General features: G+C 42.0%; 1 protein-coding gene across 4 annotated transcripts in view; it reads left to right on the top strand.

Annotated features, from left to right (window-relative positions):
• phf2 (PHD finger protein 2) overlaps nucleotides 1-13141 on the top strand; it is a 103325-nt gene that overhangs the window by 19547 nt on the left and 70637 nt on the right. For 3 of the 4 annotated variants that reach the window (XM_061689120.1, XM_061689121.1, XM_061689122.1), the window contains exons 3-4: nucleotides 1708-1822; nucleotides 7926-8086. In XM_061689120.1, coding sequence (XP_061545104.1) covers nucleotides 1708-1822; nucleotides 7926-8086 — 276 coding nt within the window. Of the gene's footprint in view, nucleotides 1-1707; nucleotides 1823-2061; nucleotides 2240-7925; nucleotides 8087-13141 lie in introns of those variants that run through there. The other variant, XM_061689123.1, reaches the window with a different exon arrangement.

Raw genomic sequence — 13141 nt, forward strand, 5'->3', positions numbered from 1 at the left:
ATGAAAGTGTGCCTTTAATTCGTGAATCAAGGTCCAAGGGTTTGGGGGAAGACCAGAACCCAAGCAGTTTGAGGTCCAGTGTGAAATATCCACAGTCAGTCAGGATTTGGGGAGCAATGTCCAGTGCAGGTGTTGGTAAACTCTGTTTTCTTAAATCCAAGGTCACCACATCAGTCTACCAGAATGTTTTCGAGGACATGATTCCTTCTCCTGAGGATCTGTATGGAGATGCAGATTTCATCTTCCAATCGAAGGGATATTATCAAGAGGAAAATGAGGGGCACCAGACCAAAAAACAAAGAAGAACTGACAGCAAGCATCAAGGAAACCTTGGCTTCCATAACTCCCAGGCAATGCCACAGGCTGATTGCCTCAATGCCGACATGAGTGGCTCATTGTCTTGTCCCAGACTTCAGTGCTCCTGGTGTAGTTCCTCTTTATTAGCAGGGCAATGTTTAAAGTGACCCACTATCTTGCGACATTTTGTTAATGCATCACTAAAACCACAATCAGTGGCTCTTTGCAAGATGTGCATGTTGAAATGGGAGGTGCCTCACTGCAGCTATCATTGTTGGTGCACTGTTCCTATTGTGGTTACTTTTGTTGAATTCTCCATTCCTCTGCCACAGAGAGAAAATGCTCCGCAGCTTTCTGCATAGTGTCTTGTGATTGTCTTCTGCATAGCCAAGGCAAAAGGCTGTCGCCGCCATGTTCCATCTGTGACATCAGCAATGTGTGCAGTGACGCCGACGTAATTTGTATTGGACATAGGTCCAATGATCCCCAGGCAGAGCCACATGTTGAGATTTCTGCAATGCATTCAATTGTGCTTGTTTTTCAGTGTCATAAAGCTGTTGAATTTTTCCTGAAATAGTCTTTCTGCATGGTAGTTGAAATCTTTTCTCACATGTCGCTATCTGTAGCACATTTTCTAATCCTTTGTCTTCCACTCCTAATAATGGTCTGCAGTCTAGAGCGATCCACTTTGCGAGTGAATGCGTGATTTTCTCCGATGTTGACTACCTATTTTTGGTCCTGAATCTGGTCACTTTCCCGAGTTTGGTTTGCCGACAACTCTTAGAACCCGTACCATGAGCGCTAGCGCTAACAGCTCCGGCTGTTTCGGTGCTTGTTCTGACATGCTTGGCAATTACTGTGGATGGTCCAAAGGATTGAAGTGCTCCGATGATACGCAAACTTCTTTTTGCATCATCTGCACAAAACCACGCTTTTATTGTGGCTTCCGTTGGGTATTTAGTATTTTTTTATAAATAAATTTGCCTCCCAACAGTCCATCTGATTTCTCCATTGTGTTAGCCGTTAGCCACGTAGAGAGATGTTTAGACAAGCTCTGATGTGTCCGTCAGTGGCGGAACAAGGTTCCGCTTTTGTTTGGACGGCAAACGGCGATTACTTACGTTTGGACGGCAAACGGCGATTTGTTTGGACGGCGATTACGGCGATTACAATGCATCGGTATTTTTTCCCCGCGCTATTTTTGTATAATTAATGTGTTAAAGTCCCACCACAAAAGTTATTCTTAAAGTTATCAATATTTTCAGCCTCATGTAAGATTTGCCTTCAGGAGAGTTCATGTCATACATATACATCTTTCTTGAGTATTGTAAGTAGCTCATTTTAGTTCGGGAAAATTCCTTCCGGTCAGTGAGCTGATTGTTTGTTTTGTTTTTGTTTTTTTGTCTTAAGTAAAAAGGAAAAAGAATTGGAACAAACATGACACTTGGCAAAGCACAGATATCCGAGCTGTTCAGAATGGCAGTCAAGTTTTCATAAAGGAGCTCCGTAGCAGAACATTTCCAAGGTAAGCATGTTTTACTGTTTATACATTGTATTATTCAAACTATAAGTTATTGAATATTATCGTAGTCAGACCACTCTACAGGGCACAGGCATCAAATTTATTTTATGTGGCCAGTAAAAGTTTGCCACTATTGTTTCTTGACTTCTGTTTTAAAACTAGCTAAGCTATATGATGATAATCAAATGCAATATAATTTAATATTATGACGAAGCGATTATCAGCAGAGTATATGTGTTCAGATTTATATTTTTCAGTACTGAAAATTCGATACGGAGGTGGGCATGATGGCACAAGGTACCACACAGAATATCTGAAGTACGGGACTGAGAAGAAGACTAAGAAGGGACTCTGTAAACAAATACAGTGCAGCTCCATCTCCGGCTAGCAGATGTCATGACTAACAATATACTTTTCGCTGTACGTCAAAACCCGACTCTTTTGAACATGAATATCAGTGTCGTATGAAAAAAGCAAAATGCCAATGTTTTTGTTGTTGTTGTTTTTAAGCATAATGCAGACTTATCAAACTGTGAGGGTCGAACTTGTCTGCATTCTTAATTTTCTAAAAGGAAGACAAACTCTTGATGTTGCACTTGACCGTGATTTTATTTTTTGCACCCTTTAGGGTTATACAGTGGAACCTCAATTTAACGGACTAATAGGGGCGGGGGATCGTCCGTTACAGCCAATTATCCATCATATTGAAGCACTTTTTCTTTGTTTGGCCATATGTACCCATATTACTGGACAGTACAAAATTATTTTCTTGTACTGTACTTTTTTTCAGGGCCTAAAGCACCCAGTACAGTACAAAGTTATTGTAAATAAATAATAAAAGCTTGAAAATGTCTGAAAAGTTTTACATTTTATTCAAACTTACCACGCTGGTGTGGTTTATGGTGAAATTGTTGTCGTCATAGGCGAGTCGAGGCGGGTCGCTTTCATGAGCTATGAGGAAATAGTGTACGGGGAGAGAGATGTCTCAAAATTATTTGCACGTGTTTTTGAAATCCACCAATATATCCACTATTTAAACGTGTTTTTGAAATCCACAAATATAGCCGTGAGTCATACGTGTGTTTTTCAAATTCACAAATACTGTATATCCGCGCTTTACATTTTTTAATGTTGTGTTTGCATTTATCATGACTTATTAGTAAATATTAAATTTTGCTTGTGAATTGTTGAAAGTGCGTTTGTGGATCAGCGGGCACGTGCATTTATTTTTTAGGCAAATAATGCAGTTTTAAGATTCACACATGTCGGAAGGCCCTCCCTCCATCCGCTAGGCGGCAGTGTTGCGGTCTCCGTCGATGACTTGACTGCAAGTCAGTTTTATAGGATTCCAACAGTCTATGGTCCAACCCTGCTGAAATGCCCAATAAACTGACCATGGCTGAACAAGGTGGACAACCAGCATTAGTTGGACAACCGTCATTAGTAAGTAAAATATAAAAGTAAAAGTAAAATATAAATGTAAAATATAATATAAATATAAAATATAGTCGCCTGCGTCATCTGTCAGCAAGATACAAAAAACTGCTTATTATTACAGTGTTTAAATAACAGTAGCTCGCTCTTAAACATCTACAGTATGTATATGTTAGACTTTACACCGATCTGATCGGTATCGGCCGATAATTAGCATTTTATGCTGACCGGCTTTAATGTCATAATTTGCCGATCCGATCAATGACCACAAAAGACATTTACTCCGCGTCGCCATCATGTACGGTATATTTGAATCCAAAAGCTAGTTTATTTTTAGCCTTGTCGCGTGTCTTTTGTCATAGTACTGTAACTATCTGACCACCAATAAAGTTATTTAAAAAAAAAAAATAAATCACCTGTGTGGGACAGACAACACGTTTGAGACAGACAACATGTAATGCAAAAAGTGGATACATTAATTACTGTATGTACTTCCTGCCATCTAATAGAAGATCATTCATTTGTTCGGTCTGTCATTATGCCTCAATGGCATAAATAGATGAACAAAGATACATTATTTATTGTAAATATAATTTTTTGAGCAATTAAGTACACAAGTATATACAGTAAATGAACAAGTCATTTGAACACATTGGTCAATTTAGTGATCGGATCGGTGATCGGCCACAAAAATCTTGATCGGTTAAAGCTTAATATACAGTGGCTACGGAAAGTATTCAGACCCCCTTAAATTTTTCACTGTTATATTGCAGCCATTTGCTAAAATAATTTGTCATCTTTTTCCTCATTAATGTACACACAGCACCCCATATTGATAGAAAAAAAACGGAATTGTTGAAATTTTGCAGATTTATTAAAAAAGAAAAACTGAAATATCATACAGCCAAAGGTATTCATACCGTTTCCTGCGACACTTATCTATTGAACTCGGGTGCTGCCCATTTCTTCTGATCATCCTTGAGATGGTTCTAAACCTTCATTGGCGTTCAACTGTGTTTGATTATAGTGATTGGACTTGATTAGGAAAGCCACACACCTGTCGATAGAAGACCTTACAGCTCACAGTGCATGTCAGAGCAAATAAGAATCATGAGGTCAAAGCAACTGCCTGAAGAGCTCAGAGACAGAATTGCGGCAAGGCACTGATCTGGCCAAGGTTACAAAAATATTTCTGCTGCACTTAAGGTTCTTAAGAGCACAGTGGCCTCCATAATCCTTAAATGGAAGACGTTTGGGATAACCAGAAACCTTCCTAGAGCTGGCTGTCCAGCCAAACTGAGCAATCGGGGGAGAAGAGGCTTGGTGAGAGAGGTAAAGAAGAACCCAAGTATTCAGACCCCCTTAAATTTTTCACTCTTTGTTATATTGCAGCCATTTGCTGAAATAATTTAAGTTCATTTTTTTCCGCGTTAGTGTACACACAGCACCCCACGTTGACAGAAAATTGAATTGAATTGTTGACATTTTTGCAGATTTATTTAAAAAAGCAAAACTGAAATATCACACAGCCATAAGTATTCAGACCCTTTACTCAGTATTTAGTAGAAGCACCCTTTCAGCTAATACGGCCATGAGTCTTTTCGGGAATGATGCAACACGTTTTTCACACCTGGATTTGGGGATCCTCTGCCATTCCTCCTTGCAGATCCTCTCCAGTTCTGTCAGGTTGAATGGTGAACGTTGGTGGTCAGCCATTTTCAGGTCTCTCCAGAGATGCTCAATTGGGTTAAGTCAGGTCTCTGGCTAGGCCATTCAAGAACAGTCACGGAGTTGTCCTGAAGCCACCCCTTTGTTATTTTAGCTGTGTGCTTAGGGTCATTGTCTGGTTGGAAGATGAACCTTCGGCCCGGTCTGAGGTCCTGAGCACTCTGGAGAAGGGTTTCGTCCAGGATATCCCTGTACTTGGCCACATTCATCTTTCCTTCGATTGCAACCAGTCGTCCTGTTCCTGGAGCTGAAAAACACCCCCACAGCATGATGCTGCCACCACCATGCTTCACTGTTGGGATTGTATTGGACAGGTGATGAGCAGTGCCTAGTTTTCTCCACACATACCACTTAAAATTAAGGCCAAAAAGTTCTAGCTTGGTCTCATCAGACCAGACAATCTTATTTCTCACCACCTTGAAGTCCTTCAGGTGTTTTTTTTTTAGCAAACTCCATGCGAGCTTTCATGTGTCTTGCACTGAGGAGAGGCTTCGGGCAGGCCACTCTGCCATAAAGCCCCCACTGGTGGAGGGCTGCAGTGATGGTTGACTTTCTAGAACTTTTTCCCATCTCCCGACTGCATCTCTGGAGCTCAGCCACAGTGATCTTTGGGTTCTTCTTTACCTCTCTTACCAAGTCTCTTCTCCCCAATTGCTCAGTTTGGCCAGATGGCCAGCTCGAGAAAGAGTTCTGGTCGTCCCAAATGTCTTCCATTTAAGGATTATTTAGGCCACTGTGCTCTTAGAACCTTAAGTGTAACCTTGGCCAGATCTGTGCCTTGCCACAATTCTGTCTCTGAGCTCTTCTGGCAGTTCCTTTGACCTCATGATTCTCATTTCCTCTGACATGCACTGTGAGCTCTAAGGTCTTATATAGACAAGTGTGTGTGTGGCTTTCCTAATCTAGTCCAATCCGTATAATCAAACACAGCTGGAGTGCAATGAAGGTGTAGAACCATCTCAAGGATTATCAGAAGAAATGGACAGCACCCGAGTAAAATATATGAGTGTCACATCAAAGAGTCTGAATATTTATGGCTGTGTGATATTTCAGTTTTTCTTTTTTAATAAATCTGCAAAACAATTGTCAATGGGGTGCTCTGTTTACATTATCCATCCATCCATCCATCCATTTTCTGAGCCGCTTCTCCTCACTTGGGTCGCGGGCGTGCTGGAGCCAATCCCAGCTGTCATCGGGCAGGAGGCGGGGTACACCCTGAACTGGTTGCCAGCCCATCGCAGGGCACATACAAACAAACAACCATTCGCACTCAGTCACACCTACGGGCAATTTAGAGTCTCCAATTAATGCATGTTTTTGGGATGTGAGAGGACCCGGGTTCAATCCCCGGCCACGCCTGATTGGAGACTCTAAATTGCCCGTAGGTGTGAATGTGAGTGCGGATGGTTGTTTGTTTGTATGTGCCCTGGGATTGGCTGGCAAACAGTTCAGGGTGTACCCCGCCTCCTGCCCAATGACAGCTGGGATAGGCTTCAGCACGCCCGCGACCCTAGTGAGGAGAAGCGGCTCAGAAAATGGATGGATGGCTGCAATATAACAAAGAGTGAAAAATGTAAGGGGGTCTGAATACTTTGCATATATGACCACCATATAGATGTGTGTGTGTGTGTGTGTTTCAAATATAATATTGGATATATGTCCAATAGATCAATCGCTTTTCCCTCTTCCCCCAGCTTCAAAATGGTTTGCTTTTCTCCCATAGACAGCTCTATGGTCTTCATTTTTGCTCAACAGCAAATGCAGTTTTCACAGGTGAAACCCAAAGCCAAAAACAAGCACTATCTAATGTTTGAGCAATCAATCTAAAAAGCAACACCTAGGAAACTAGAAACACCCATCCGATATATGATACAATACTTTTGCTCACTTGGAAAGTGGGTGGCTTCAAACAAAAGGTGCTCTTTCCTGAGTTGGTTAACACATCTCGATGTGACAGATAACCCTGTTTTTCAACTTTCTATTTCTTTTCAAGTAACAATTTTTGAGTGAAGTAATAGTTTCAATGCAGACGATTCTTTTTTGTATCGTACCCACGTCTGCCGTTTCTAATCAAACAAACCCCATGAAAATCACTTAAATTTAGCCATGAGTTATGATAATTTTTTTTTGTCTGCTTATAAGTTATGCTTTTTTGCGTGTGTGTGCTCATTCCCAAACGTCTCAGTAGAAATGAATGGAGTGGAGGCTCAGGACCATTGCGCAACTCATGGTTCAAAATAGCACGCGCTCTAACAAGGCTACCTTCATTGACGTATCGGGCACCCCTGCCATAGACAAATGGCTTAACAAAAAAATCTATGGTACCAAATATAGCAGTTTCCAGACTGCAGAGACTTGTCGTATTCCTTTTAAACACCATCACCTTGTGCGCTCTCTCTGTGCGACAATAGATGGATCTGCTGCCATCATCATCAACACGTACTGTCCAGACGGTCCGTTACTTCCAATATCCGTTAAATTGGTGTCCGTTATATTGAGGTTTCACAGTTCAACTCATTCACTGCCAGCCTTCCCAGTTAACATGGATATTTGACTTCTAAAGCCGTCAATGGCAGTGAATGTGTTTTAACAACGGCCCTCATAGGCCAGCCATAAATATGATGTGGCCTTTAACAAAACACCCGGACTCTACCATATGACATCGGATATATTGTAGAGATACAGGTGCCAATTATCAGAAACTATATTGATTACCGGATGTTCATATTGGCATTATTGGTGTTCATATTGGTGTTCATATTGGCATTATTTTACACTAGAGCCTGCTGTTGAATAACTGCTTCGAGCTGTCTTGCTCTGCTGTTCTTGAAGGAAACATTTGTGATCTTTTTCACTCACTTAAAGTTAATTAAAAAGCAATTTAGTGCATCAACCCACATTTATCAAAAGGCTTTTGATCTGATTGTTTGTTTGTTGTTTCCAGTGCTGACGATATTGTTATTAAACTAAATGGCAATCAGCTGACAATGGATTACCTGGAGGAAAACGGTTTTGATGAACCCATCCTTGTTCAGAAGAAAGATGGTTTAGGCATGTCTATGCCACCTCCCACCTTCTACATCAGTGATGTGGAAAATTATGTTGGTAAGAAACCAACTGACTCATTATTTTGTGTTAAGGTTGTAGTAATGTCAATGCTATTTTTGTCATACCGTTAAGCATGAAAGCAAGTGTATGCATATCGAGTACACCTGGGACCGGTATAAGAAGATAGAATGAATACCCGTTGACATTTCCTCACCATGTATGTACTGCGGAACCACTTAAGTCACACACAATCTATGATATTGGTCTGTCCAGTTTATTCCAATTAGAAAAAAAAATCATTCTCTGATCAATTTTAAATAAACTAATGAAATGATTACCATAATGAAACCATATTAACTGGACAGGCGCTGTTTTGAGTAATGTTTTACGTTTTTTTTTCTTTTTCTTTTTTACTGGAAGTGAAGTGTACAACTCGTTAAGATTGCTATCACTGCTTTTCATGCTGTAAGGCTGCTTGTGAAATTATTTGAAAATCACAAACATTTCGTGTCATCCACCTAGAATGGAATTATTTTTATAGTTTGTGAAATTTTGGCGTATTTTGAAAAGTGGTGATTTTTCTGCAGATTTGTCAAGGACATTGTCAATGGCATTGATTGAATCTTGGGAGTACATGTTGCACATGGTGTTTTGGCAATACAGCGGTTTTTGCAGTAAGTCTACCTGAAACTTATACTTTGTGATTAAACTTGAAAAACATGACGACAACTAAGAAACTGGCAGAAGAATCGGAATAAATTAAACATTCCCTAAATTTTTAATCTGTGGAGATTGGGAAAGTGGTTAAACAGCAAATTAACCTCTTGGGACTAATGGAAGAAGTGCGTGAGCTGAGAGCCGCATTGAACCAAAATGATCAGAGGACCGAACAACTGGAACAAAGGATTGATGATTTGGAGCAGTACTCTTGAGGACCTCCACCTGGATAGTTGTAAACACTCGAGAGGCAAGTCGTGCAGTTCATGAATGGTAAAAACATTTTTCTTCAGCGAGAGCAGATTTCAGCCTGTTCGACTCTTCCAAGAAAGGACAACAGAGCAAAGCCAACCATAATTCTTCAATTTGCAAATAAGAAGCATAGGATTGAAGTGTTGTGGCAGTCAAAAAAGCTTAAGGAAAATGGGGTGTATGTCAATGAACAGTTATGTTCATTGTTATGTCATGTGAGGTTGGTTGCTCTCGCAGCATACTTTTGACCGACTGTCAAAACTGGCTTGCACAAGTGTTCTTTTTATTATTTTCATCATAAAATGACCAGTGAAAGTGTAAGTCTGACTTTGGGAGGAAAATAATGAAGAATAGTTTTGGACAATGAAAATTATTCAGTTGAGTTGAACCAGCTTTATAAGAAGACCGATGTCCCTTTTTGAAAGGTAACTGAAGATAAATATGATTTTGAGACCGATGTTGATCTAGACACACATTTTTACCATAATTAGAAATGTAACTCTCTATACTACTCTGCCAATAAGTTTAACAACATACATGCAAATCAGGGGGGGTCACCGTTGCTGTCGTCATAGGCTGTTTCGTATTCCTTGAACGCTAGCAGCTAGATCCATTCCACACATCCACCATCCACACACAGATGTATTTTCTGATTATTACTCCGCGGCGGACTATATATATCGTATATATATGTAGTATGGCAGTGCATCGCCCTGAGGTTCCGCCTGTGCACTCGGGACCTGCTTTGGATAAGTCACGTGAGTTGACGAGACCAGAAAAAATACTTCCGCCGCTTCTGCTCTTAAGAAGTAACAGTACTTTTACTCCATTACATTGATCGAAATGTCATTCGCTACTTTTATTTATTAATTATTGCCTATTCATCAACTATTACGTGCGTGAGACTACAACTTCGACTTCCATATTGGGAGCTGTTTGCTCCAATCCAATTTAAGTCCTAATGACGTTAAGTCTAGTTCACCAATCAAACGACACAAGAAAGTCACATGACCTCACACGTCATCTTCTATTGGGCTTCCCGGGTATAGGTATGAACCCTAGATATGCCAGCCCGGCTGATCGTCGTATAGGTATTAACCCTAGATATGATAGCCCGGCTGATCGTCGTGCCTATGTGGCCACCATGTTGGGAAGGTCGTCGTTACCATGAAAGCAACGGCGCGCTACTTGTGTTTACATTTAGATGAACAAAAACAACAGCTTTCATGGATTGTAGTGTTTGTCTGGCACTGTCTGCCCAAACATGGATATTTCACCCCACTTATAACTTGAGAAAACACCTTGCAGTTAATTGCAGATGGTTTGTTGGAGGTTTGGCTGTGCATACACACACACTCACATACACGCATGCACACATACAGTAATATCAGAATTTGCACATTCACATTTTATTATCCATCCATCCATTTTCTGAGCCGCTTCTCCTCACTTGGGTCGCGGGCGTGCTGGAGCCTATCCCAGCTGTCATCGGGCAGGAGGCGGGGTACATCCTGAACTGGTTGCCAGCCAATCGCAGGGCACATAGAAACAAACAACCATTCGCACTCACAGTCATGCCTACGGGCAATTTAGAGTCTCCAATTAATGCATGTTTTTGGGATGTGGGAGGAAACCGGAGTGCCCGGAGAAAACCCACGCAGGCACGGGGAGAACATGCAAACTCCACACAGGCGGGGCCGGGGATTAAACCCGGGTCTTCAGAACTGTGAGGCTGACGCTCTAACCAGTCGACCACCGTGTCGACATTTTAGGAAGGGCATCCGGCCTAATTCTTTGCGAAACAAATATGAGCGTTCATCCAAAAAATTCCATACCGGATTGGTCGTGGCCCGGGTTAAGAACTTCTGCCACTGGCGCCGTTAACCGACAGGGTGCCGGTGGAAATTCAGCTACTGTGGGTCGAAGACGAAGGAGTGGTGGAACGCGGGTTCTAAGACAGAGGAAAGCACAGAGCCAAGAACTGAATGTTGGGACTATGGAAAAGGGAGTTGGTGCACATGATGCTTAGGAGAAAGATGGTCATCTTGTGTGTCAGGAAAGCAGGTAGAAAGGCAGAAAGGCTAGAAGTTTAGGGACATGGTTCAAATTATTTTACCTTGGTGTAGATGGGGCGAGAAATGGAGTACAAGGAACAAGGTGCTTTTATTGTCAATTCTTCAATATGCACATACACGTACAGAGGATTGAAATGACGGTACTCAAGGGACCGGGGTGCTACAAAAGAGTACAAATAATATCAATACCAAAAGCTAACTATAACTATGGTATATACAGCATGAAAAGTATTAATTACATTTGCAAATATCAAAGATCAGGTGATTTGTGCAACATAGTCAAGGTCAGAGAACCAAGGCAAAAAGACATAAATTAGCTGACAAAACCCCAATGCTGCTAAAGTGGCTGGTGTGACAAAGGCAGACCAGAGAACCATGTGGTGCAACCAGAAGAAGGAAGAGTGTTATGCGGCTTTTCGAGTCGAGGTGAGACAGGCTCTTGGTGGACAGGAGGAGCTTCCAGAAGACTGGACCACTACAGCCAAGGTGATCAGAGAGACAGGCAGGAGAGTACTTGGTGTATCGTCTGGTAGGAAAGGGGAGGAGACTTGGTGGTGGAACCTCAAAGTACAGGAAATCATACAAGGAAAGAGGTTCGGTAAGAAGTGGGATACTGAGAGAACCGAGGAGAGGAGAAAGAAATACATGAAGAAGCGACGTTGGGCGAAGGTAGAGGTGGCAAAGGCCAAACAAGAGGCATATGATGACATGTATTCCAGGGATCAGTCCTGAACCCCTTCCAGTTTGTAGTGCTGATGGATAGGCTAACAGATGTGAGACTTTAATCCCCAGGGACCATGATGTTCGCAGATGACATTGTGATCTGCAGTGAAAGCATAGAACAGGTGGAGGAACTGTTAGAAAGGAGAGGAATGAAGATTAGCCGAAGTAAGTAAGATATATGTGCATGAATGAAGTAAGTAAGATATATGTGCATGAATGAGAGGGGAGGCGGGGGAAGAGTGAGGCTACAGGGAGAAGAGAGTGTCGGTGAAGGACTTTTAAAACTTGAGGTCAACAGTCCAGAGCACTGGTGAGTGTGGTAAGGAAGTGAAGAAATTGGTCCAAGCAGGTTGGAACAGGTGGAGGAAGGTGTCATGTATGTTGTTATGACAGAAGAGTTCTCTGCGAGGATGAAGGGCAAAGTTTATAAGACAATGGTCAGGCCAGCCATGATGTACGGATTAGAGACAGTGGCACTGAAGAGACAACAGGAAGCAGAGCTGGAGGTGGCAGAAATGAAGATGTTGAGGTTCTCTCTAGGAGTGACCAGGTTGGATAGGATTAGAAATGAGCTCATCAGAGGGACAGCCAAGGTTAGCTGTTTTGGAGACAAAGTTCGAGAGAGCAGACTTCGATGGTTTGGAGACGTCCAGAGGAGAGAGAGTGAGTATATTGGTAGAAGGATGGAACGCATTGCACAATTAAAATGTGTTAAATATGATTTTTTTGGATAAGAGGGGGAAATTACCTCATTTTAATCATATGCAACCAAGAATTAAGTGTTTTTTTTCAGTGTAGGTGGTGTAGATTAACTGCTTGCTGTGTGTTTTGTTATGGGATGGCATTTGAGGTGTGATGGATTCATGCATTCATTGCATATGGCCACATATCACATACATACTGCGGATTGGAGTCTTACGGACTCCCGCTGCAAATAAACCCATATTTTATTTTTCACTGGTTGCCCCATTCGTTTGCTGCTGCTTAGCGCGGGTTTCATCAGTGCTCCCACAGGAGCCGCAGTTGTTAATGCACTGCTGCCTTCACTTGGATGAAGAAACCAGGACAACCAGTGAGCTACAGCATTGGGCAGCCGTGGCCCAATGGTTAAGATCATCGCCTGCCACCTCGGTTCAAGACCCCAACTGGACCATCCGCCAACATTTCCCGGATTCACGGCGGTGGTGTCCTTGAGCAAGACACTGATACCCCGGAATGCTCCCCGGGCGCTTCAGCTGCTCCAGTGTGTTCCAGTAACGTGTATGTGCTCAATGTGATGGGTTAAATGCACAGAACAAATTTTGTGTGCGTGCAAGCATGTTTATGGCAATAAAAGGTGAATCTA

The sequence above is a fragment of the Phycodurus eques genome, chromosome 10 (assembly GCF_024500275.1).
Source record: "Phycodurus eques isolate BA_2022a chromosome 10, UOR_Pequ_1.1, whole genome shotgun sequence".
Classification (NCBI taxonomy): domain Eukaryota; kingdom Metazoa; phylum Chordata; class Actinopteri; order Syngnathiformes; family Syngnathidae; genus Phycodurus; species Phycodurus eques.